Genomic DNA, 26974 nt, shown 5'->3' with positions numbered 1-26974 from the left:
AAGGTTATATCAGGGATCCGAGGCAAGAATTAAAGTGGGGAGGGTACCTCTCTGATAAGTTGTGTCTGAACAAAGGAACCAAGCAGGAGTGTCGTCTCTTCCGTTTATTTGCTTTATGTTTAGAGCCATTGACAAAGAAAGTAAGGGACTCAGGAATTCAAGGATGTAATTGGTATGGTAATCAAAAAAAGTTGGCTTTATTTACAAACAATATTGTTTTGTACGTGATAAAACCAGAAAAGGAAATCTCAGTGTTCTGGAATATTTTGAAACAGTTTCAAGTCTTATTGAAACAAAAAATGGTAACTTGTCCATGGGAAGGTGTTAGGATAAAATTGTTTCACCGGCTGTTTTTTGTTAGTTGACTGTATTCATCATCTATCTTCAGTTCTTTTTTTAACACCTTTATTGAATTATCACTTGTGACATAGGCAAATTTACATTTAAATAAAAGTAATCAAACTGTATTAACATGTTCATGTTTACATTATATAAATCCTAGAATGTAGTAAAAATAAGCTTCGGGGTAACCACGGAGGTGTTCTCTCCTACTGCAGGAGAAATGTAACGCACAGTTCACACAAATTAGTCCAAACTTTACAGTGATGAATGAATTCAAGTATCGTCGTCGTAAAAACTGGTTTAATACACAAAAAAAGGTTAGCGCTTTCACATATGCTTCATCAGACCAGGGGACATTTTCTGTTGTTGGAATTTATACTTATTTATTTTATTTTGTAACCTGACGGAGAACATTCCGCCAGGGGACATTTTCTGTTGTTGGAATTTACATTATACTTTACAGATATTGCTATATATCACATAATCTAAGCAACATTACATAAATTATTCAATTCCTGCACTTTTGTTTAAACAAGAAACATCTTTATTAAACCATCACGTACGACATAAGCAATCATACATTTATATAAATGAAAACAAACCACACCAACACATTTTACATCACAAACCATACTGACACATTCCCAGTTGCAAACATACATCACTTATAATCTAGGAAATCATTTTCCGTCATTGCATAGCTCATTTAAGTCCTGTCTTCTAATAAACCTCATTCCTCCCCTGTATGTACTGTTTCCACAATTCCCATTTTTCCAGTGTAATTTGCTCCTGTCCTTTTCTAAAGATCTAAATTCCAGTTGTTTTATCTCTGTTACTATATTCACTACTTCTAGTATAGTTGGCTTAGATTTTGATTTCCATTTTATAGTAATTGTTTTTTTGGCAACCACCATAATTAGACACAGCAAGACCTTACTGTGAGCCTATGACAATTTTATTACACTGGACTTGTATAATTTTTTTATATATGGCTAATCCAGTAACACCTTTTGTATATAGTTTACCTTAGATACACAAAAGTTTAGTGAAGCCTTCTATGAGACCTATTGTTTCGGGTTGTAGATAGATTACTACAGCTTTGTCTAAACGTTTAGAGAGTGAACTTCATAGTTTCTTGTCTTATAGTGATTAAATTAAATACACTAACCATTTTAACTGCCCTGAACCAGTGGCTGTTAAAAACTAAGATTAATATGAAAATGGAAGATGTAATTTTAGTTACTTTGGGCGTTTAAGTCCCTATTTATGGTTATTCTTAATGACTTAGGTGTGCAATAGGTAAGGGAATTTTTATCCCATCATGGCAGGCTTTCTTCTAATAAGATTTCAACCCTTTGCATAATGCTGGATGTTGTGCTTAATAGTAATGTGTTTATCTTCAATGATGAATATTTCCATCAAATATCAGGTGTAGCAATGGGTGCAACTGTTGCCAATCTTGTGATGTCTAGATGGGAAGAACGCTCTCTCTCTTATATATATATATATATATATATATATATATATATATATATATATATATATATATATACACATTATATCATTATTGTGGTGGAGAAATTAGACATTTAAATGAAGGCCTTAAATTTTATAAACATTTTGTTGACACTTTTTTAATATGTCTGAGGAATATTGAATCTTTAGAAATGTTTGTGGACCATTTATGAAAATCTACTGAATTTCTACAGTTTGATTTAAAATGTTGTAGTAGCTGTATTAGTTTTTTGGATATTAGTGTAGCTGTTATAGATGGTGACTTTCAGACCTCTATTCACAGAAAGAATTTTCAGGCCACAAGCTATGTACACAATACTAGTGTGTACCCCAGGCATGTTTTAATGTTGTCAAAAGCCAGTTTGTGAGAGCAGGTACATTGATTACCACTGACAGTGGCTTCGTTGCTGAATTTAACACTATGACTAATGATTTTCATATCAGAGGCTATAATAAAACCATGATTAGCACTAGTGTAACCTTGTATATTTTTCTTTGTCAACTATGTCATGCATTTTATGTTGGCAAGACAAATAGACCCTTTAAGGATAGGATCCTTGAACATCAGAGAGACGTAAAGAATAAAAAATATAGTAATGCCTTAGTAGCACATACTATGAGCCATGGTACCATACAGTCATTTAGGTTCTTTGTATTGCAAGTTTTAGACACTAATTTAAGAGAAGGTGATTTAAAAAACCACACTGAAACTATAGAACAGAAGTGGATTTTATTGTTGAATGCAGAAAAAACACCTGGTCTAAATGTTTTTTTTTCACTGAAACCCTTCCTGAAAAGACGTAGACTTAGACATAAATAATATGTTTTATTTTTATATATATTTTTATAAGTGAAATATGCTTGAATACATTTTTATAGCTGTTTTTATACATGATATATGAATGTGTTTTCTGCAGTATGTGTTTTTTTAAAAATGTAACTTTTTGATGACATCATAATTAAGGGCTTTTTATTGGTCATACTTTGTATAAAAGACTTGAATTTCTTAGTTAATGTCTGATGAAGCGGCGTGGTCACAGTTAAAGCGCTTACCACTCTTTTGGATACATCTATTAAAGTTCCTAGATTTTAGCCTGTTGGTTTGGTATTTCTTCATTTATTTTATTCTTATTTTTGTCTTACCAACCGTTATCCTGCTACCATATATATTGTTTGCTTTGCTACTTTATTTGGAACAGGAACATGGCTGAATCTACTAATGTTGAGTTAATTAATGACATTGAAAATGCTGCAGATATGGGATATGATAATCTTACACGGATACTGACTATTGGATGAGACTTTTATTTCACAACCATCTCTAGACTTCAACACAAATGACCAGACTCTGGAGTTTACAAAAAATTACAAAAACCTGGAAAACAAATTATACAAATACAAACGCCTACAGTGGCAGCGACTGCACCTGGAGGCTTCTTTGAAACACCAGGTCATTTCTAGAGGTCTTCAAATTCTTAACATGCCCAGCTATGGGGATACTTATGCAGAGCTCCTTAGAAGATGGCAGCAGTTAAATCTAAAGTTTAGTACCGAGTACATCAATCTTTTACTAGACTTTTTTCTACCAATGGAGAAAGATCTGTCCGCTGACATTTTAGAAACGGAGAAGCATATCACCAGTAACTTCTCCCTAAATATTATAGCTGACAGACTAGATAAACTGCATGACAACATTGTTTTATATGAAAAACGTCTTCAATCTGCAAAAATTATGAAAATTCAGAGAGTTGTACGTGATTTTCAAAATAATGCAGTCTTTTCCTGGCCGCGAGAACAACCGATGCCATTGGTAGCTTCTGCTGCCACTCGGATATCCCAGGAGCCAAAAAAAGACGACTTGGCTAATGTAGCTGCTTCCACTTCCTGTGAACAAGTAAACGCCCCTGTGGATGCATCACAGGAATGGAATGATGCTTCTGATTTTAAACAGAGCACGAAAACTTTTTCCAGCATACTACAGCAGGATAATACAATATTGAATGCATTTAGTGCTTCTACAAGTAATACTGTTCAAATCTAAACACGCTGTCTTGTTCTACCATATCAGGAAGAAGTGAAAGGCACAAAACAGAAGAGGGATTTTTTAGGCAACAAAATGCCAACAGCTTTTTCTTTATCAAATCCTCTACCCATCAGGAACAGGTCGAGGAGTATGGGTCGGAAAGGGAGGTTACAGCGACAGCAGAGCATCGAAAGGACACAACAAGTAGTGAAGAAACAGAGATTTTAAATGCAGGTTTGGTTCATAACATCTTTTCATTAGAACTTACACAAGCACAGCTTGAGCTGTTAAATAAGGGTCTCTCGTTTGTACCATCCAAACATGCAGACCAAGCTGAACTGTTAAAAGACTTAAGGTTACTAGGTAGGTCTTTAACTTTAAAAACTTTATACTCTGATAGTAACAATGATATTTTTGAATCTTTTAAGAGACCTAGAATTTTTATACCTCTACCTCACCCTACTATACAAACGTTTATTGATATGTATGAAACTGAGTTTAGGGACTTGTTTCAACATGGCACTAGGGCTAACTTTTCTAATATGTCTTCAGAAGAAAATCTCAGAATGCAAAAAACTCCCTTACCAGCCTCAGTAAGAAGCTGAGATCCCTCATAAAATTGTCCAAAGCTAGTTACGAAAATAAAATTGCCAAAGACAACCACAAGGCATTCTATAACTATGTCAAGAATCTAAATGGCAATGCTCAGATCTGCTCTGAGCTACAACAGAATGGCATTAAATATACTGATCCCAAGGATATTGCTAATATCCTGGCAGATCGATTCAGTGCCAACTTCACCCCCCTCTCATCCCCTAAATGGCCCATCTCAATACTGGAAGATCGCCAAATTCCGGTAATGGCCACACAGGTAAAAAAATGCACTCTCCAAAGCTAAGAATACAGCATCCATGGGACCAGATGACATCCCGGGCTGTGTACTACATGAACTACAAAATGAACTGGCACCTCACCTAAGTGTCATGTTTAATCATAGCCTCACCTCAGGCTTCATGCCCACTGAGTGGCACACAGCTACAGTTATCCAACTCCACAAGGGGGGATCCACTGGGAACTACTGCCCCATCAGTCTGACGAGCCTGATCTGCAAGGCCATGGAACATATTATCATGGAACTTATAAACAAAGACATTGGCAACCTTCAAACACTGGACCCCACCCAGTTTGGGTTTGTGAAGGGTTAATCTTGTCTCCTGAACCTGACTGACTTCTTTGAATCAGTCTCCAGAGCTGTGGACGAGGGTAAGGCGGTCCACACAGCCTATCTGGACCTCCCCAAGGCCTTTGACACCATCCCCCACTCTGGAATCATAGATAAACATACTAAGCTGGGCATTAATCCCTACGTCACTCGATGGGTTGCCAACTGGCTTACTGACAGAACCGACATTGTAAAAGTAGCTGACTCAACTCCAGCTCCAGACAAGTGACAAGTGGAGTACCTCAGGGTTCAGTCCTGGGACCACTCTTTTTTGGCATCTACTTCTCTGAAGTACAGGCCAATACTAAGGGACTCTGGCTAACAAAGTTCACAGATGACTGCAAACTGGGAGCCATTATTGATTCTCCAAATGATGTGGATACTCTACAAAAGGGCCTTACAGAAACAGATGCTTGGTGCTAGAGCCATGGGCTTAAGCTCAATGCCAAGAAATGTATAGTTATCCCCTTTGGGAAAAAAACATGTACTCGTGAATTACAACATAGGTGGCAGTACACTAAACACCGAAAGTGTAATAAGAGACTTGGGGACACAGGTGGACAGTGGTCTCACCTTCGATAACCACATCACCACAACAGTCAGGAAATCCTTTTATGTGGCACACCTCATCACTAAGGGCTTTTCATCCAGAAAAAAGGTCATTGTCCCACTGTACTCATCCCTCATTAGACCCATTATAGAATACAACACCCCATTTGGTATGTACCTCTCAAGACACCTGCAACAACTGGAAAGGCCACAGAAATACCTCACTGAAAGAATCACAGGCCTAAAGCAGATGCCCTGTGCTGACCGCCTTAAAAATCTCCAGCTATACTCTGTCGCATATCGTCAACTCAGAGGCGATTTCTGCTTAACATACAAGGCCAGGTCAAAGCCAGAGCTGTTCGACATGTTACACTTAAAGAAATCCCAATCCCTCAGAGCCACACACTCCAGGGATCTAAACCTTATCATCACAATAAACAAAACATGCTGGAGGGATAGGTTCCTGACCCATAGACTCTGGAATAGACTGCCCATACATGTCAAGCAGAGTGCCTCTTTGGCCTTCTTCAAAAGGAACCTTGACGACTGGATGGGAGAAAAGAAATTCACCCTGGGGATCACATCAGTCGCCCTGCTAGACAGGGGGTCCAGGGAAGTAAATAATGTGGGAAGAAATAGCCAGGGAATTGTTATGGCTAGGCTTGTATAGGCCCCAGGGCTGATAGCCTAGTACTAACCTATGAGACCAATAATATCAGGAGCTGGATGGTGCACTGAACCATCGTATATTTATATAGAGAAGACATTACACCCTCTATTAGAATTGTGTGACAGTGTTTTGAAGGATACAAAAACTTTCCTTGATAGGTTGTATGATAGAATCTCGACCATCCATGTTAATTATATGCTTGTTGCGCTTGACATAGAGTCATTATTTACAGTCATCCCCAATGATTGGGGCATAAATAATCTAAGGGAATTCTTACATGGTAAGGAAGGCTTTTCTGATGATAACATAAAACGTATATGTTCCCTATTAGAGGTTCCCTATTAGAGATTGTGTTAGAGAATAATATTGTTCTATTTGAACAGGAATTTTTTCTGCAAAAGGTTGGTGTGGCCGTGGGCACTGCCTGTGCCAATAGCTACGCTAGCCTGGTTTTGGTGCAATGGGAACAACATAATTTATTGTCAAACAGTAATGTATTTGAAAAGCACCTTCTTTGGTATGTCCGTTTTGTTGATGATATTTTTATGTTATGGGGTGGCACAGTTGATGATTTGAACAATTTCATGAGGTACATGCATAGTACCACCTCCTTTCTGAAATTTACATGTGTACACTCTTTTGAACATTTAGAATTTCTAGATGTCAAAATACACAAAGCAGACTTTGATTCTGTCCATACCAGCTTATATAGAAAACCTACATGCAGGAATGCACTTTTACACAATAATAGTGTGTACCCAAGGCAAATAATGAGAAATATGCTTAAAGGACAGGTATATAGAATACTTGAGCTTTATAATGATGATACATTTGCATGCAAAGCTCTTGAATCTTTGAAAAATTATTTTTTTAGAAAGAGGCTATCAAAAATATAAATAGATACCTGCATCTCTGAAGCTTGGATGCAGAGATTAGATCGATGCAGGCCTTATTTTAAATACAATACAAGCACACAATGCGGTAGGACGGCAACAGCACTCTACTAGTAATATTTTTTAGAGTGCCTCTACAATATTCTAGTGATATAAGTCAATATTGTGACATTATAAAGAATAACTGGAAGATACTGAACAGTGTACCCGAGTTAAAAGACAAGATAGGAAGTATTCCACATTTTTCTTTCAGAAACAACAAATCCCTCAAGCAACATCTTTGTTAGAAGTCCAATATGCTATTGAAAGGGAACCCATTATCTGACAGGATTGGTACATTTCCTTGCAGAAGTTGTTCAGCCTGTAAATTTATTTTTACCTGTCTGTCATACACACAGCCAGTTTTAAGATTCACAATTAATGTTGATTTTTATGCTGACTGCAAAATGTGTAACCTTGTATATTTTTCTTTCTGTCAACTATGTCATGCATTTTATGTTGGCAAGACAAATAGACCCTTTAAGGATAGGATCCTTGAACATCAGAGAGACATAAAGAATAAAAAAGATAGTAATACCTTAGCAGCACATATTATGAGCCATGGTACCACACACTCATTTAGGTTCTTCATATTGCAAGTTTTAGACACTAATTTAAGAGAATGTGATTTTAAAAACCACACTGAAACTATAGAACAGAAGGATTTTATTGTTGAATGCAGAAAAACCACCGGGTCTAAAATGGGTTGTTTTCACTGAAACCCTTCCTGAAAGGATAGAGACTTAGACATAAATAATATGTTTTATTTTTATATATATTTTTATAAGTGCAATATGCCTGCATACATTTGTATAGCTGTTTTTATTCATGATACATGGATGTGTTTTCTGCAGTATGTGTTCTTTTAAAATCTTTGTAACTTTTTGATGACGACATAATTGAGGGTGTTTTATTGGTCACATTTTGTATAAAAGATTTGTATTTCTTAGTTAATGTTGTCTGATGAAACGGTGTGGTTACTGTGAAAGTGCCTACCACTCTTTTGGATACATCTATTAAAGTTCCTGGATTTTAGCTTGTTGGTTTGGTATTCATTCATTTTATGTTTATAATAATGTTGTCAAAAGCCAGTTTTTGAGAGCAAGTATGCTGATTACCACCGAAAGTGGCTGAACTTAACACTATGACTGATGATTTTTATATCCGAGGCTATAATAAAACCATGATTAGCACTAACAGAGCGTTAATAACCTCACAAAGAGATGGTTTAGGGAAGCACTATATGTTGGGCAATAATTCAACAATGCACCAAAATAATATATCAGATGCAACTAGGAAATTGGGTTATATTACTAAATTTAATAGATGCACACCACAAATAAAATCTATTATAAAAAAAAAATTGGAGTAAGTTTGGAATCTGACCCTGAGGTAAAGAAAATTGTAAGTGACTGTCCACGTTTTATTTTTAAGAAAGAAAAAATTTTGAAGCCACTTTTATGTTATAAAGATCTTTACCGAGAAAGACATTTTACATCAAATAAAAAAGTGATTTTTGCCATGTCATAATTGCTCCTTTTGTAGGTATATTAATTTGGAAACTAAATTCATACATCCTGTTTCAAAGAAATTTTTTTGTTTTAGGACTTTTGCAACTTGTTCAAGTGAGAATGTTATATACCTTGCTAATTGTGAGAAATGCAGTTTTCTATATTGGGAAGACTAATCAGAAATTGAAAGAGCATATAACTTCCCTTCTATCAGAAATCAGAAGAAAAGTAGAAACCAATGCATTATATAAGCATATGACAGTTTTTGGCAGCGATCACACTTTTAAATTTAGAGTTTTCCAAACAGTATATTTAGGTATACATGGTGGTGACTTAGTTAATAGGACAGAATTGAGTGAATATAGATGGATTAATTTCTTCAGGGCGGACAAACTACCTGGACTTAATGTAAAAAATAGTGTTAAACCACTTTTGAAAGAAAAATAAAGTTTTGTTATCTAGGTATTCATGTATATTTTGTGTGTGTGTGTTTGTGCATGTACATGTATATGTATATATATATATATATATATATATATATATATATATATATATATATATATATATATATTGGCTGCTATTGTTCATTGTTCATTATTTATTACTGATTTCCTTCATATGATTTTTTTATTCTGTCATGTGATTTTGTAAAGCTCTAAGTCATGTGTTTGTGACAACTACTTTGATAAGCTGGAATTGGTTTTAAATAGGAAGTGAATGTTTTTTAATTGTAACACCGATGAAGAGTCCTGAGTGGCTTGAAAGCTTTGTTGTTTTGTAATAAATGTATTCTAATGGTTGGACCAGTGGTTTATTACTTTTGATGGTGGGACTTTGGATGCATATCTTTAAGGAAGATAACAGTCATATGGAATATTATAGGCATAAAATTGCAGGAAAAATTCTAAGAACTAAGCCAACACGAGAATGGAGAAAGGAGATTTTGCCAATAGGGATGACTGCAATTAGTGATACAGCAGATAGGTAAGAGGGGGCTGGAATTTACTGAAGAAAACTATCAAAGGAACCAAGGTTTTGGGAAAAATAACTAGAGCAGGAAAGATAATAGAATGGGAAGAGGCCAAGAAGACATTTGGACTTAAGGCTAGAGTCTGCCTTCCCAGTTAGGAATTGATATCAGAGCATAGGTAAAGAGAAAGGGATATTGGAATCATAAGTACTCTGGTAGAGAGTTTGTAGTTGAGTCTAGGCCCAAAGTTGCTGTTAAAAAAGGGATAATTAGTAGGGCGTATAAAATGCCGCACAATAACTATAGGAACAAGTTGGAGGAGGTTAGAAAAGATTGGGAAGCGAGACTGAATAAGCACTTTTCAAGGAAGCAATGGGAGGACATATGTATGGCTCACAAGTTTGCACCAAAGTCTAGAAACTATAGGATTTTTGTTTAGAAGTATTTGCATACCCCAAGCTGACTCCAAAGAATTTTTTTTCCTCAGGTAGATGCCAAATGTTGGATGTGTGATGGGGAAGAAAGCAGTAACTGGAAACGTATGTTTTGGAAGTGTAATGACTTGGCAGATTGTAAAAATTCCCTACAGAGTGCTTTGTCAGAATTACTGGGTAAGCAAATGGGTGTGACTAAGGAAATGATTCTTCTGAGCTGAGACAAAGGATCTGGATTGCCTAGATATAGTAAGGCCTTGTTATGTTTAATTCTGATGACTGCCAAAAAAGCAACTACTACAAAATGGAAATCGTAGTCTAAACCAACAGTATTTGAAGTAACGAATGTAACAGAAATAAAAGAATTGGAAATGGGATCTTTAGAAAAGGGTTGGAGCAAGTTGTGTAGCAAAAAAATGGAAATTGTGGGAACAATGTATGCAGCTAGTTTTATGGAGGAGGAGGCTTGGGGGAAGGCAGAAATTGAACAATTTATGTAATGTTGGATTGATGATAGTTTTTCACAATAACAAATGTGATGTAACAGGAAACATGATATGATTTGATGTGATGATGTCTTCATCTCACCTTCATTCTTAGCAAGTTGGGTTTGGAACTAATCCTCGTTTCCAACTTGGCTGTTTACAAAAGCTTGAGGTCTTCAAGTAGCTTGTGGCTTACACTCTATCCCATGATGCACTTGGGAATTCCCCAGATCTCGTTTGCCGCTAAATAGATCAGGTGCTTCAACTGGCTGTGGTCAAGTGTTTTTCATAAATGCATGATTTTTTTTCATAGTGATAGGACATTTTTCTTCTGTTTGGTTTAACAACATAGTTTTTTTAACATATCCAACTTAGTAGACTGTTCATTTCTATTGCTATTTATCTGTGGCCATCATTTTTATTAAGGCCTAAATTTTTCCTCCCCTATCCCAGCTTTTGTGTGTGATATAGGCTCTTTCTTGAGCAGTAGTTTGATATTTAGTTTACATTAGAGGGTTCTGTCAACCCGGTTTAGTTAAGCAGAGTGAGTTTATAGAGTATGTTAGTATTTAAGTAGAGTGTTGATTAGCTGTTTTGTTTTTTCTGGGTACCCAATGATTAACATTAACTGAGTGTGTTGTGTGTTATAATTACATATGTATATTTTTTCCTTGTTATCTAAAAGAAAAAGAGATAAAGGATTGTGTTTTTTCTAGTGTTCTGTTTAGCCCGTTCCAGTTAGAAGGCTTTTTTTCCTATTTAAAAATATGAGGAATGAAGGTCAGCAGGACTAAGACAGAATATATGTGTGTGAATGAGAGGGAGGATAGAGGAATGGTGAGGATGCAAGGAGTAGAGGTGGCGAAGGTGGATGAGTTTAAATACTTGGGGTCAGTAGTTCAGAGTAACAGTAAGTGTGGAAGAGAGGTGAAGAAGAGAGTACAGGCAGGATGGAGTGGGTGGAGAAGAGTGTCAGGAGTGCTTTGTAACAGGCGAGTACCTGTAAGAGTGAAAGGGAAGGTCTACAAGAGGATAGTGAGACCAGCTATGTTATATGGGTTGGAGACAGTGGCATTGACAAAAAGGCAGGAGTTTGAGCTGGATGTGGCAGAGTTAAAGATGTTAAGATTTGCACTGGGTGTGATGAGAGTGGACAGGATTAGGAATAAGTATATTAGAGGGTCAGCCTAGGTTGGAAGGTTTGGAGACAAAGCCAGAGAGGCAAGATTACGTTGGTTTGGACATGTACTGAGAAGGGATGCTGAGTATATTGGGAAAAAGATGCTAAGGATGAAGCTACCATGTAACAGGAAAAGAGAAAGGCCTAAGATCAGGTTTATCGATGTGGTGAGAGAGGACATGCAGGTGGTTGGTGTGACAGAGCAAGATGCAGAGGACAGGAAGAAATGGAAACAGGTGATCCGCTGTGGCGACCCCTAACGGGAACAGCCGAAAGAAGATGATGATTGTGGTGTGCTGCATTTTATATCTATAGTGTGGTGTGAGTTCTGCAATGTCTTAGCCACCAAAAGATACCAAACCCTCAGGGTTTAAAAAGTGCACTAAGAAAAATGTCTATTACAGATGGTCATACTGTGTGTGTGTACTGGCTTTGAGCAGTACACTTGCAAGAGTCTTTTTCTGTTTTTCATTCATTCAGTTCTAGGGTTCTTCTTGACAGAAAGACCAAACTGATTCTAAAAGGGCTGTTGAAAACTTCTTTTTCTTAGGTCCTAGAAGAAGGTCAGAGCCCCAAGAAACAGACCTCTTCCCCTTCTCATAAATCTGACAGATCTGGCAAAAGATCCTTTTCATCTTCTTCGGACCAATCGGAACCTTCACAAAATTTGCCAAAGATCTCTGCCTCGGAACTGAAATCTGTTGGGCCAGAGAAACCATCTACCTCAGCTCCTCCTATATTGGAACCATTGGTATTTCAGGTTCAGAGACGGTTCCCAGTACTGGAATGGGGATCTCCGATCTTACAAGCTACATGGATCTTACAGGCTGCAAGATCCCCTTCTCCCTCCTCTCGATCCTCCAAGAGCCTTTCTGATGACTATGTGGATCACATGGTGCAGAGACATTTGAGGACACCAGTGCTAACCAAACTGTTATCCGAGCCAACTCATAGGGTTTCGGAACTGACTCTACCTACATTTTCACCATCGATTCTTCCTCTGACCCGAATCGGGGTTTCAGAGCCAGAATGCATGGAGCTAATAGTAGTGGAACCGTCAGAATAGAGACCTGTTCTGCAATCTTCGGCCCCGACTACTGCTCCAACTTCCTGGGTGCCGTCTAAGCTCGAGTCTAGGAGCTGACGCTCTCCGGTCGGGTCTGGGGAGGACAGTTGCATTGGACATTTGTCAGATGCGAACTTGCCTCTCAGGGCTTAGGCGTGGGTGAGCTCGGCTCCTACATCGGCTTCGGAACCAACCCTTTTGGTACCGGGGATATCCTCTAGTTCTTCTGAGCCAGGAGCTTCTTTGAGTCATGGGTGGGGGGCCTTCAAGGTGATGAGGAGAGTGTTGTCCCCATGGGCACCTCCACTGTCAGATCCATTCATTCCTCCCCCAAAGGCACTAGTGTCCATCTCAGCACAACTGCATCCACACAGACATGGAGATTCACGGCCTCAGGATGCCCCATCAGGTGAGCCCCTCTCTTCTGAAACGTCTCCAGAATACCCTTCTGAAGGGGTCCCTTGGAAGACATTATGCAAGAGGAAACATTTGGACTCCCCAGAAGAGAGAGTCACATACAACACAGACCTCGATGACTCATAAGGGTCCACACAGTCACCTTCTGAGGATGTCTCCTTTGCAGACATCCTAGAAATACTTAAGCAGAGAGGTGGCTGGAAGCCCATCAACCCTCCTGATGAGGAGTCTGTATACCTGAAGGCCTTTGGGTCTCACCCTTCAGCCACTTAGGTGTCTCCACCATTCGACAAACTTATGGAACAGATTCAGTGGAGCCCGTACCTCTGAGACCAAATAAATATATCACATCCCAGGAGGATAAAACCTTTCTTACAAAGGGTGTCCCAGTAGATGATATGGCAGTAGCAGCGGCCACAAAAAAGGAACTGTCAGAGACATCCTTGTCTTTCCATCCTCAAAACAGAGTCTTAGATGATGGACAGATATGGAAAGCATACTTTTTCTTCAGCAACCTTTACACTCAGGTCCATGAATTATCTCACACACTTTACCAGATTACAGAGAGATCTCCGGAAGGAGCTAGGATATACTCTCTAAGGTTCTCTAGCTGCAAGGGTATCGGATAAGGTTACCTCCCAGCACTCCGCCTTAAATTCAGTAATAAACTCCTCCATGAGACTCCTCCTATGCAGCTGATTGAGTGAGTAGGGCAGCGAGTTCTGGAATTTCCCTGAGGAGGCATTCCTGGATGCGCTTGTGTAACTTTGTGGAGCCCTTCAAGTCTTCCGTTGTTCATGCCGCCTTCGATGGCTCATCATTATTCGAGCCTAAAGTGAAAGACACACTAACCAGGTGTAAGCAAGAAGAAAGACTGTCTGCCCTAGGAGTCCTTTTTTCCCTACCTTCAAGACCCTATCCAGAAGGTCAAAAAGGGGGGGGGGGTAAAATGTGGTTCTGAAAATCCCAGAGAGTTTTTCAAGACACACATGGTGATTCTTCTCCCAGGGGCTGAGGGGGAAGTGGTAATGGAAGACGCTGGCCACATGGCAGAGGGGGTCCGCAGAACCAGGGCGACAGGGAAACCTTCTTTGGCAAGTCCTTCCAGCACTCCTGAAAGGAGCCCCACCTACCAGCTTCTGGAGGCAGTTGGGGGTCACTTATCTTTGTACCCAGAAGCCTGGCTAAATATAGCAAAAGACAAATGGGTGCAAAGCATCGTATAGAGAGGTTATTCCATACCCTTTTCCTTTCCCGTCCCAAACACGAAAAACATCCCAGATGTTCCACCCAGCCAAAGGGAACAAGCAATCATAGAAATACAAATGTTGCTACAAAAAAGAGACATCCAGATGGTCCCCGCAGACCAAATAGGATCCAGAACTTACTCAAGATTCTTTTTAGTTCCAAAGAAAACAAGGGACCTGAGACCCATCGTGGATCTCGGCAGACTGAACAAATCAGTACGAAAGTCGAAGTTCTGGATGGCAACACTGCAGGACTATTTTATGTGCAATATAGACCTCCAGGATGCGTACTACCACATAAAAATGGACAGGCGATCCAGGAGTCATTTGCGCTTTCGGCTGGGAGCCAGTCACTACCAGTTTCGAAGTCTCCCCTTTGATCTCACTACAGCCCCCATTGTGTTCACCAAATATATGGCAGTAGTCACAGCTCACTTGATGCGCCTAGGATTCTGAGTGTTTCCATACTTAGACAATTGTCCCCTAACCACCACCACCAAGCATCTACTAATAAAGGCGAGAGACACCACATTGAAGCTCTGCTCCCATTTAGGAATCACAAATTATGAAAAATCTGCCTTATTGCCATCTCACTGTATCATTTTTATAAGAGCAGACTTAGATACTTCAAAAATGATAGTAAAGCTTCCCCCAGAAAGAGTATAAACCCGTCGGGATCAGGTCATCGGTCTACTGTTCAAAAGGAAGGTTCAAGCAAGAACAGTTCTGAAAGTATTAGGTACCATGGTAGCAGCAATAAACTTGATCCCATTGGCGAGGCTGCACATGAGAATTCTACAGTGGCTGCTGTTCACTCAGTGGTCCATGCAGGAACTACCCATGTCCCACCAGATCATAATAACAGTCTTGCAGGAAAGACTTTCGTTAGTGGCTTCACTCGACATGTGAATTTAGGTCGACCATTTGTTGTCCCACAACCTTTAGCCACAGTGACCACAGACGCTTCCCGGATTGGGGGGAGGCATTAAATGGAAAAGACAGTCCAAGGCACTTGGTAAAATCATGAGGACCATTTGCACATCAATGTCCTAGAGATGAGAGCAGTGCTCTTAGTGTTGCAAGCATTCCAGGAGACTCTTCCACTGGGAACTATCTCATTTCAGACAAGACATGTCAGTTGTATGGTACATAAACAAGCAAGGAGGAACCAGATCCTACCCCCTTTGTTGAGAGGCTCTGAGAGTATGGCAGTGGGCGACCTCCTCCCAACACTTTCTGATAGTAATGCATATCCCGGGGAAGTCTAGCGTGATAGCAGACAAACTCAGCAGGGCTATTCTTATGCCTCATGAGTGGTCCTTGAAGCAAGAGATAGTGGAAATTATTTTCCAAAAATGGGGCCAGCCTTGCTGCGATCTTTTTGCCACGTCCACGAACACCAAATGCAGCAGCTACCCCTGCTCTAATCCCCCCTCCCAGAGAGTCACCAAGGGATGCACTTGTACACGATTGGCCTTTAGGTCTTCTCTACATCTTTCCTCTCTTCCCATTGATATCCAAAGTTCTCCAGAAAGCCAGAGTACTGGGAAGAACCATAATATTTATCACCCCTTACTGGCCTAATCAAATCTGGTTCCCCTTCTTGTGGCCTCATCTTCAGTAGGAGCCTTGGATTCTGGACCCAGTTCTGGTTCTTCTGACCCACCCATCGGGACTGCTCCATCCGTCTCTTCAAACCCTCAAGTTGACAACATGGCTGCTCCAATTCCAAACATAGCCAGGCTACCTGACTTTCCACCTTCAGTGCAGCATATCCTAATTTCTTATAAAGTTTCTACAAGAAAATTACATGTCAGCAAATGGAAAGGATTCTCCCCCTGGGCCTTGGAAAACCATATTAACCCTTTCTCTGCACCTATATCTTCTGTATTGGAGTTCTTAGCAAAGCTTTTTCATGAAGAAGCAGCTGCAGCTACTATTTGAGTTCAATTAGCAGCGATCTCCAATGTCCATTAGGGGAAACAAACCAAATGTTATGTCCCACAGACTTTGCAAAGCCTTTTTGAAAGGTGCCATTCTCTTAAGACCGCCCATTAAACCACCTCTACCCCCATGGAACCTCAATTTTGTATTATCCCGTATGATTCTTCCGCCTTTTGAATCTGCATCATCCTGTGACCTGAAGTTCTTAATCTGGAAGACAAGTTTCTTAGTAGCGATAACTTCAGCTAGAAGAGTTTCGGAGTTACAAGCACTGTCTGTCAAACCTCCATGTATGCTATTCCACAAGAATAGAGTCTCACTCTGTACAAACCCGTCCTTTTTGCCAACAGTATGCTTGGAATCAAATTTGAACCAATCCGTAGACTTACCAGTTTTTTTTCCCTAAATATGGCAATAAGCCAGAGTATATGTTACACCAACTAGATATTTATAGGCAGTTATGTTTCTATTTGCACAAAACAAAGGACTTTAGAAAGACCGACCAATTATTTGTCTCCTCCTCAGACCAGAAAAAAGTTGCTCCAGTTGCTAAGACCACTCTTTCTAGATGGTTGTCAGATTGCATTGCATTTACCTACAAGTCCCAGAACAGGCAACGTCCAGACAAAGTAAGAGGTCATTCTATCACAGCTGTATCTACCTCTTTTGCCTTTTGGGCAAACCTGCCAATTGATACTATCTGTGCAGCAGCCACATGGGCAAAACCTCATACCTTTATCACTCATTACAAAGTTAACTGGGTCTCCAGGGGCAGGGCCTCCTTTGGATCCACTGTTCTGAAGAATATTCTCCCTTGACCCACCCAAGAAAGATACTGCTAGGGACGCTGTCCCAACTTGCTAAGAATGAAGGCAAAATAGGACAACATCACATAAAGAAGTTATGTACTCATCATAACGTTGCATGTGTGTTGTCCCTGTCACCTTCACTCTTACATCTCACCCTCCTTTCCCCAGCCTTTGGCTCCTGGAGGACCAAGAGGATTTATTTGGTGTCTAAGTTCTCTGACCCTCTTCTGGGCTTGTAAACTTGAAAAATTTTATATGTATATATTAGTATACCAGCAAACAAGTTCTGGGGAATTCTGTAGTGCATTATGGGATAGGGTGTAAGCCACAAGCTACTTGAAGACCTCGAGCTTTTGTAAATGGCCGAGTCAGAACCGAGGATTGGTTCCAAACCCAACCTGCTAAAAATGAAGGCGAGAGGGACAACACACACGGTACATTATGGTGGGTACATAACTTTTTTTCTTTTATGTAAATTTATGTTTGCCTATGTCTTAAGTGATGATTTAATAAAGGTGTTCTAAAAATATGGTCAGAGATCTGAATCAGATTAAACTGGTGACACATAATGACGCCATTTTCCCAGTCAGTACGTAATGCTTCTTGCTTTAGATATGCCACTGCTTTTTTCTCTCAAAATTTTACCATGAACAAGTATTAAACTAAATGCTTATAATTTCTAGAATCTTTTGTAACCCTCTTACCCCTTATGCATAACTATATTTCACCAGTCATCTGGTGGTGACTCCAGTCCAGTGTCATTAAATGTGACATTGTAGACCCTGCAAAGGGTTCTCATAACTCCTGTAAACTCTCCTTGAAGAAACTGTACAGGACCTCATACATCAGCACTTTTTTTCCCTTAATTCATTCAGCTTTTTCCTGCTTTTAAAAAGTCATTATCTACCCAGTACTTAATTGAATGAATCCACTAAACAAACTGCCTTTTTCAGGGCTGACTTAGGAGTACTGTTACAGTGGCTGAATGTGATGTATTGGCTTGACAGTAGGTGGCAATATGCCGATTTGAGCATCAGCAGGGGTGCAGGAGACAACTGAATAGGTGGGGCTAACTGGACTGGGGTGTGGCTAACTGGAACAGGGCAGGGCTACATTTATGCAAAATCAGCTTTGAGTATGGTTACAGTTTTATATAAATAACTGGTTGAAAGGACATAAGGTATTTCAGAGTCTGATACTAGATCCTCTGCCTTCATGTATATTGAGTAACAATATATTTCTGCTATGTCTGTCTCCCTTTACAGTGCAGAAGAAAACAAACCACACAGTAAGATAGAAGTATGGCATGTCTTGACCCCCATCTAAAACAAACTTTTGCCCCTTGCTCAGCTAGATATCCCATTTCTACACTGGCAGTGTCTGAGCAAAAGGACATGTCAGAAACAAAACAAAGTAAAAAAAAAAAAATCCCATTTACTCAGTGACATTATCAGAACAACATAACATTTCAAAAACAAAAACAAAACAAAGGAAAAAAATCTTTCTTACAGAGTGCCACTGTGAGAACATAAGGACACGTCAGAAATGAAACAAAATAAATTAAATCCCATGTACATAAACTGTCAGAAGAAAAGGACATGTCAGAAACAAAACAAAAGAGAACAAAATGCCATGTACACAGTGTCAACAATCAAAGGTCAGTCTGGTGGGGAGTCCAGTATCTTCAATCCAAGCTGGCGATATAGACTTCTGACAAAAATGACTGCAATCAAGAGTGGGCTCCATAAAAATGAGTACATATCTTCATTAACATCAACAGTTGTGAATGCTTTCATAGCCGAAAATATAATCAAAATGCAGTAAGCTGAAACTAACACCTGACTACAAGGCCAAACAGCAAGTGATTTGTTAAAACATAGTGATGTTTTTTGACAACTAAATGTCTGTAAACCGTTTTGAAAAATTCAGTCTGATAGCCACACATGTAGAATTGACTAATTTTGAGTTTATACATAAAAAAGGACATTTTTAGGTAAGAGGGATTGGTCAGTAACAGGGGTTGAGCACATGGGCTTTGCCGTGCAGTAGTTGTGAAATATCCCCATGCAGATGAGGATGGGTCTGGCATCCTATGAGATGTTGACATTCTGAGCAGGTGAATGGCCAGTCAGGTGGGATTAGGTTGTCCCACAGTGTACTTACACCCCTTCTGGAACCATATTTATAGTAGTAATGTGATCAAGGAAAGTTTAGATGTAAGAACTGGATCTGAATAAGTTTTCAAGGATATAAGTACTTATCTCATTGCAACCTATAAAAGGATTTATCTGTAGTCAGTCTACCTTTTAAAGGAGGAGGATTTGGAACTGAATTTATTTTCTTTTTAGAAATAAAATAATTTAGTTGAAGTAGTTGCACTAAATACTTGGACTCTTGACAGTTCTGTGTTTGGATGTACACAGTGTCACTGTCAAAACAAAGGAACAAAACAAAGAAAAGATCTTATTTGCATGGTGTCACTGTCGGTACAAAAGAACATGTCAGAAACGTATTTACACAGTATCACTGCCAGGTGAAAAGGACATGTCAGAGCCAAAAAATGCATATATTTACACAGTGCAACTGTAAGAATAAAAAGGACATGTCAAAAGCACTGTCACTATTCAGAACAAATGGTTATGTCAGAAATAGAAAAAAGAAAGTGTCCAGAAAGGTTACTAGACCTCTGCTTTCATGAACATGTACTAAAATTCCAGTACATTGTCTTTGGCATGCAAAGGGAAGGTAGTTCCATTCTTTCACCACATATTTTTAAACTTTTGTGTATGTTGCCACTGTTTCTGTGTCACCAGCTTGCTGCAACTCGTCTATCACAGAGCATTTCTTGCATTTGTACTATCTTTTTTTAAGCACACTATTAAACTGCTTTCCGAAATGAACCTCTTTTTTTTTGTATTCATTCATCACCATGCTAATTTAAAACACATCAGTCCTTCTCTTTACAGTGGCAGTGTTCATTGATGTTGTCCAGGGACTCCAAGCAAAACTTACAAAAAAAAAACTATATTGCTGGATCTGGTAAAAGACGCTCAAGAGCTCGGGCCATAAAATACATGCACTTTATTGAGACTGATAAAAAATTGGTTTAGCGCTTTCATCTACTCATAGTAGACTTCATCAGAACACCATTTTGATTACACAGCTGGGTTAAATAATAGCCAACTCCCAATCAAATTGGACAATAAATTAATCTGATACATTTTCATTCCCTTCATAAATATGCATAACTTGTCATATATTGCATGTAAATATCTTAAAAAGATACCCTACCTAAAAATCCACTGTATTGTAAAAACTTTAAAAAATAAATAACAATTATTAAAATCCACAAATATAACACAATAAATTTGTCAACACAATGTCTGACAAAAATATTATGACAAGTAAAAGTCTATAATCTTGCTTCTAACACTGGTTTAATAGGTATATTGTCATTTATACCCAGGGGTGTAGTGGCACTAAGTAAAATTTGCCATTTCACTTCCTTTTCCCCCAGCTTTACCTTCACATTCCCTGTCCTAGGGTAAATCTTAAGCTGTTCTAAAGTAGCAAACTTAAAAGTATGACAGTTGGCACTCCCTTCAGTTTGCCGATAAAGGGCATTTTTTGAGTCTTTTCTCTTTATACTATACAGGTGGTCATATATTCTATTTCTATTCTGAGGCGTCTGTTGGTTTTGCCCACATAAAAACTTAGGCAATTGGCACACTATCAAATATTAAGAGAATTATGTAGTAATAACAGTATACGTATAATGAAACCTGATAAAGATGGGGGTATCGTGTTATACGATACCAATGACTATATTAATAAAATTCACAATATTTTACATAATTCAGGGAAATATGAAGTATCATCATTAAATGAAATTAATATTGCCTACTGACGTATTTTACTTTTATTTAGAAGAATTTTTATTGGACAATAGAGTAGATATAGAGGTATATACATTTTTACGAGTAGAATTTCCGGTTCTAGCCACCATTGTGGGAATACCCCCCCCCCCATTTTGGCCTATAATATCAGGTAGTAAGGCAAAAAAACATTCCCATTCGGTATGGTCATTGACAGATGGCTGAAACCGATATATGATAAGGTCCCACATATAGTCAAAGATTCTTGGGACTTTTTAAGCCTGTTGAAACCTTAATTGTGGGAGGATGGTTTAATATATTTTATTGATGTGGTGGATCTTTCTTCATGTATACCTAAGGAAGATGGTATGTCTAGATCCAGTAATAGCATACAGAAATACACGCAACTCGAATGGGACAAGGTGGGCCTACTTGTGAAATTTATGAGTCTAGTTTTGGACCATAACTGTTTATTATGAAGGTGAATATTATAGGCAAACTAGGGGGGTAACTATGGGGGCCGCTTGTGCCCCCATGTATGCCAATTTAGTCCTTCTTGATTGGGAAGAAGAATATATTTTTAAGAATGCATTGTATAAATATGTCAAATATGTCAGGTTTTTGGATGACATTTTTATTTTATGGACTGGCACTTTTGAGGAGATGGAGACATTTGTTAATTACTTGAATAAGTCGAGTACATATCTTAAATTTATGCATAACTTTAGTAGTAAGGGTATATCATACCTGGATACTTACTTCTACTCTATGCCTAGTGGTTTTAAGTCAAAACTTTATAGAAGAGAGACTTTTAGTAATTCTTACTTAGAGTGTTCCAGTTGTCATCCTACAAGCCAGAAGAGAAGCATACTTAAGGGACAATGCATAAGAGCCGCTAGTATGACTTCAGATTATCAGGAGATGGTGAATGAATTAGGCTATAATTGGCAGTATGTTTAGAGAGAGGAGATATCCAAATGCACTTATAGATGATATCACTAATTATGTTAAGCGAGAGCAGGGGAAAAATACAAACCCCTTTTGGGGGATGTGGGTTTGGAAATAGTGAATGGGACCCCCATTACTGAGGCTACTGAGGTGACAACAAATTTTGACAGAGCTTGTGTTTTGCAATATAACTCTTTTGTTAAAGATGTAAAGGTCATTATAGATAGGAATTGGAACATTTTGAGATGTGACGAAGGTGTCCATAACAAATTAGGGGGACAAACCCCATTTTGTTTATAAGACTGGATTTAATTTAAAAAGAAAATTTGAAACAATTTCCTCAGAGTAAAAATGACAGAAGGGGAGGCACTAGTAAATGTGGACACTGTAATCGGTGTCATGCAGTGTTAGAAGACAGATCTTTAATATTAAGTAATGCTAACTGTACGGTGATTGATTTAAGAAAGGAAATTGCCAGATAAAACATGCAATTTACTTGGCTAAGTGTGCCAACTGCCCAAGTTTTTATGTGGGCAAAACCAACAGATGTCTCAGAAATAGAATATATGACCATCTGTATAGTATAGAGAGAAAAGACTCCAATAATGCCCTTTATTGGCACATTGAAGGGAGTGCCAACTGTCATACCTTTAAGTTTGCTATTTTAGAACAGCTTAAGATTAACCCTAGGGGAGGGAATGTGAAGGTAAAGCTGGGGGAAAAGGAAGTTAAATGGCAAATTTTACTTAATGCCACTACACCCCCTGGTATAAATGACAATATACCTATTAAACCAGTGTTAAAAGCAAGATTATAGATTTTTATTTGTTGTCATAATATTTTTGTCAGACATTGTGTTGACAAAATTCATTGTGTTATATTTGTGGATTTTAATAATTGTTATTTATTTGTTTTAAAGTTTTTACAAATGTGTATTTTACAATACAGTGGATTTTTAGGTAGGGTGTCTTTTTAAGATATTTACATGCAATATATGACAAGTTATGCATATTTATGAAGGGAATTAATATGTATCAGATAAACTGATTGTCCAATTTGATTGGGAGATGGTCATTATTTAACCCAGCTGTGTAATCAAAATGGTGTTCTGATGAAGTCTACTATGAGTAGATGAAAGCGCTAAACCAATTTTTTATCAGTCTCAATAAAGTGCATGTATTTTATGGCCTGAGCTCTTGAGCGTCTTTTTGGGGAAGTGATACTGGATCCAGCGATAATAGTTTTTTTTTGGTTGATTTTTAGTGGATTTTCACTGGTGTGTGTTATTTTAAAAAGTCACAACTTCATATTTTTTTCTTCTAACTGAGCATTGGGAAATTATCCCCTTGTTTAAACTTACAGAATATTTCTGACAAACCACGAAGGGCTTTTGCCAGAAGTCCAGAAGTTTATAACTGGCTAAGTACTCAACTGTCTCACCAAATAAGGCTACCAGGCATAGTGTTAGACTGTCTTAAAGTATTAGTTGGTCCAGTCTAGCCAAATAAATAATTTACACCAGGGGCTATGGCTGAACAATGAATGCTGACCAGAAACTGTACAGAGTTACACATATCCAGTCCCACATCCTCTGCTGACATCGTTAACACTCAGGAAACATATTTATACATGTATATGCATGCAGATAGACAAAGTGCAAACAAAACCCTGTCATAGGCAGTTGGTGTGCCACAACCAATTGCCACTGTTGGAGATCATAGCTGCTTGAGCAGGTGATTATAGGTTAGACATCTTGCAGGTGAGCCCCGTTGGGCTGCACATCATAGCTGGACAATCTTAATAAGCAGTGAGAACAAGGCCCTAATGAGACCAAATGGTGACTAGTACCCAGGAATGATTCAGGTGCCCACAGGTACAGCTTTCTGTATGATGTGGCCCACTGCTGTGCCTTCTTTCGTAGTGTGTATTTGTAGTGGTATACAGCACACTCCCTGTGGCTTTGTAATGGAACAGAGATAAGTATGTAGGTGAAGGTCACAAAATAGAAGCACTATGTCCCCCTGCTCCCATTATGTGGGCCCTGTGCAAACTGCAGATTGCATAAAGTGCCATGCTGTGCATGATGTTCTTCGTGTTTCACTGTTGCAGTCATTACATTTGGGTAATCTGCTTGCAGGTTGCCCTCAGTCGGCCTGAATAACAAAGTCTTGCATACTGTGGACTCACACTCTGCCATGCTCTCCACCCTTGCCTTTCCTGTTGGTGCCCCTTATCCCAGAGGTTATAGTGCTTACAGACTTAGGGACATACAAGCTGTGTGAACCCTTCCCTTTCCTGTTTTTGCCCAGTACCCCTGACATCACATTGCCAACAGACTGAGGGGCACATAGTCTGCCATGCTATGTGCCCTTCCCTTTCCTCTGTGTGCCCCTTACCAAGGGGACTGTATGACTGTATGCTTTCAAACTGAGGAGCACTTATGCTGTTGTGCTAATGTCATCCATGCTTAACACTGCTCTCTGTGTTGAATAAAAGCATTAATTTCTGTTCCTGAGTCCTGCCATTCAGTCTAGTGGCTGAGTTGTGTTTCAGAAGTAATGTAAAACAGGCAAGAATATAGTGACTAAGAATATGAAAAAATGAATGCTGTGCAGCATAGCAGGAGTGCTTACAGAAAACAAAGAATTTGAAAGTTTAACTTAGTTTATTTTTAGTTTGCTCTGTTTTAAGAAACAACGTCTTTGTAAAAATGTTTGAAGGCCACTTTGTATCCTTGTGTCTGCTGTCCAGTTATGGATTTTCTAATGAGAATATTAATTTAAAAAAGAAAAACATATTTTCAACTTTTTTCATTGTGTTTTTTTTTCCAGCATCACTGTCGTAACTGTGGTGAAATTTTCTGTAATGCTTGTTCTAACAATGAACTTCCTCTGCCATCCTCACGAAAGCCAGGACGAGTCTGTGATATATGCCATGCAGTTTTACTTCAGCGATGCTCTTCGAATGCAACCTGAAAACATCTATGCAAATTTTCCAATGGCATTACATTATTTAATAACGTACTCTGGGAGTACTTTGTCCTTTGGTTGCTTGAACCTTATGCAAAACCAACTGCCAAGACATTGTGTGGATTACAGTTTCCTCAGCCCTGTGGGCAACGATTCAGAGGATAATTGAGATTCATTTCAACTTGAATTCTAATGCTGTTCTCACTGGAAGAACAGAAAAAAAAAGACAGGAGGTGCCATTCAGAAGGTGTTTGTGGCATCTTCATGTTGTAGTCTTAACTGATAAAGGAGCCTTTTTTTTTCCAGACTAGACCCGCATTGGCCAAAACTGAAGACAATTGATTAGGTACTATATATAACTCCAGTGCCAAAACGTGCTGAATCTGTATTCAGCTAAATATCAGAGAATAGCTACTGTTTTACCTTTCCATAAACACGTCTTGTTCATACGATTATTTTAAATGGGCTTGTTTGAGTCCATTAATAGCAGAAAGACTGCTTATAGCGCAGAATGCACTTTTGGTACTACTATGTAAAATTCACAATGTAAATATATCATTCAGACGTTTCAAAGTGCATTCTACACTAGAACAGAGATACACTAATGATTCATGTTGGGTAACAAAAACTGTTTGTTTTTTAATTCATTGTTTCATAGAAAGTGTTTTTCTGTTGGCTGTTGAAAAAAAACTAATCTTCATGTGGCTAGTTTTTTGAAACTTTAATTTTTAGCCTCTGCAGTTAAATATTTATTTGCCTTTTTGTTTTTTTATATCAGAAGTACTTGTGCAATCTTTGTATTGTCACGCGGTTCTCTGTCATCCTCCTTTTGCCTGTGACCCCTTTGAGATTTGCTCTGTTAAGGGAGTATTTTGATACTGTTTCCTCTAGCATAGGGTCCCAGTACATTCTTTACTTACCACAGCACACGTATATCACTCTGGTTTTACTTTGCTATGTTTCTGACATTCTCTTGTCACTTGTGCCATCCCTGCACAGCGTTTACTTCTTGAGCCATGAGTTACCTTTACAGTTTGTTTTTCTTGTGCACTAGGGATTTCATCTCACATTTCTTTGTCATGTCAGGAGTTGCATTTGCCATTTGTTTTTAGCCATGGTACCGCACGACTGTTTTGCCTTTCTATTCCTACTGGATCCTACTCATTCCCTTCTTGTGTGTTTATGGTGGTCTTTTGCATCCTGTGTGTCACTTTTATACAACATAGTCTCTGTACCCTTTTGTCAGGGAGCCTTCTGTGTATATGCATTTAAAAAGCACTTAAGAAATCCACTTTGCCTATATAGTGTGCCAAAATGGTTTGGATTTTTGTTGTGATGTGTTCTGAAACATTTGATTGAACTTTATAGAGAGATAAATGTAGAATTTCTTGAACTTTTTTTTTTGTGAGACCCACCAAATTAAGGAGCAATATTCCTTTTTATTAATCATATGGGATTTCAGAGTTTGGCATCTATGGAAACCTGTGTCTTGGTGCAGACCAATTGAAGTCATTTGTGCTACAGTCTGTAGACGGTGAATTGTGTGAAGGTGTGAATGGTTTTCCTGCCTCCTCAGTCCATTCACTGTTTCCGTACAGTTTTCTTCAAAAAGCATTCCATTCCATCAACCACTAGGTGGCACCATTTAATAGATCGTTACGTAGTGTTTTCTGCTCCTCTTTGTCTTTTTTATGTTTCATAATAGTAACTCTGTGTAGGGAGAGACTGCTGCAGTATACAGAAAGCAAGATGTCACTTAATGTAGCCTTCATCACAGAATTCAAACTAAAAAAGGCAGGGAGTTGCAGGGCGATTGATTTATGTAGAAAAGCTGAAAGGTGATTTAATTAACGATTATAAATAAAA

General features: G+C 38.6%; 1 protein-coding gene across 2 annotated transcripts in view; it reads left to right on the top strand.

Annotated features, from left to right (window-relative positions):
• RUFY2 (RUN and FYVE domain containing 2) overlaps positions 1-25808 on the top strand; it is a 2497315-nt gene extending 2471507 nt beyond the window's left edge. For both annotated transcript variants that reach the window (XM_044055761.1, XM_044055762.1), the window contains one exon: positions 24971-25808. In XM_044055761.1, the coding sequence (XP_043911696.1) occupies positions 24971-25114 (144 nt within the window). In that variant the 3' untranslated portion in view covers positions 25115-25808. The remainder of the gene's footprint in view (positions 1-24970) is intronic.
• The last annotated feature ends 1166 nt before the right edge of the window (positions 25809-26974 follow it).

This window comes from Protopterus annectens, chromosome 14.part0, assembly GCF_019279795.1.
Source record: "Protopterus annectens isolate FY-2018-M chromosome 14.part0, PAN1.0, whole genome shotgun sequence".
NCBI lineage: Eukaryota > Metazoa > Chordata > Ceratodontiformes > Protopteridae > Protopterus > Protopterus annectens.
Note: the sequence above shows the minus strand (reverse complement) of the source record. Positions and strands in the feature narration are given on the sequence as shown.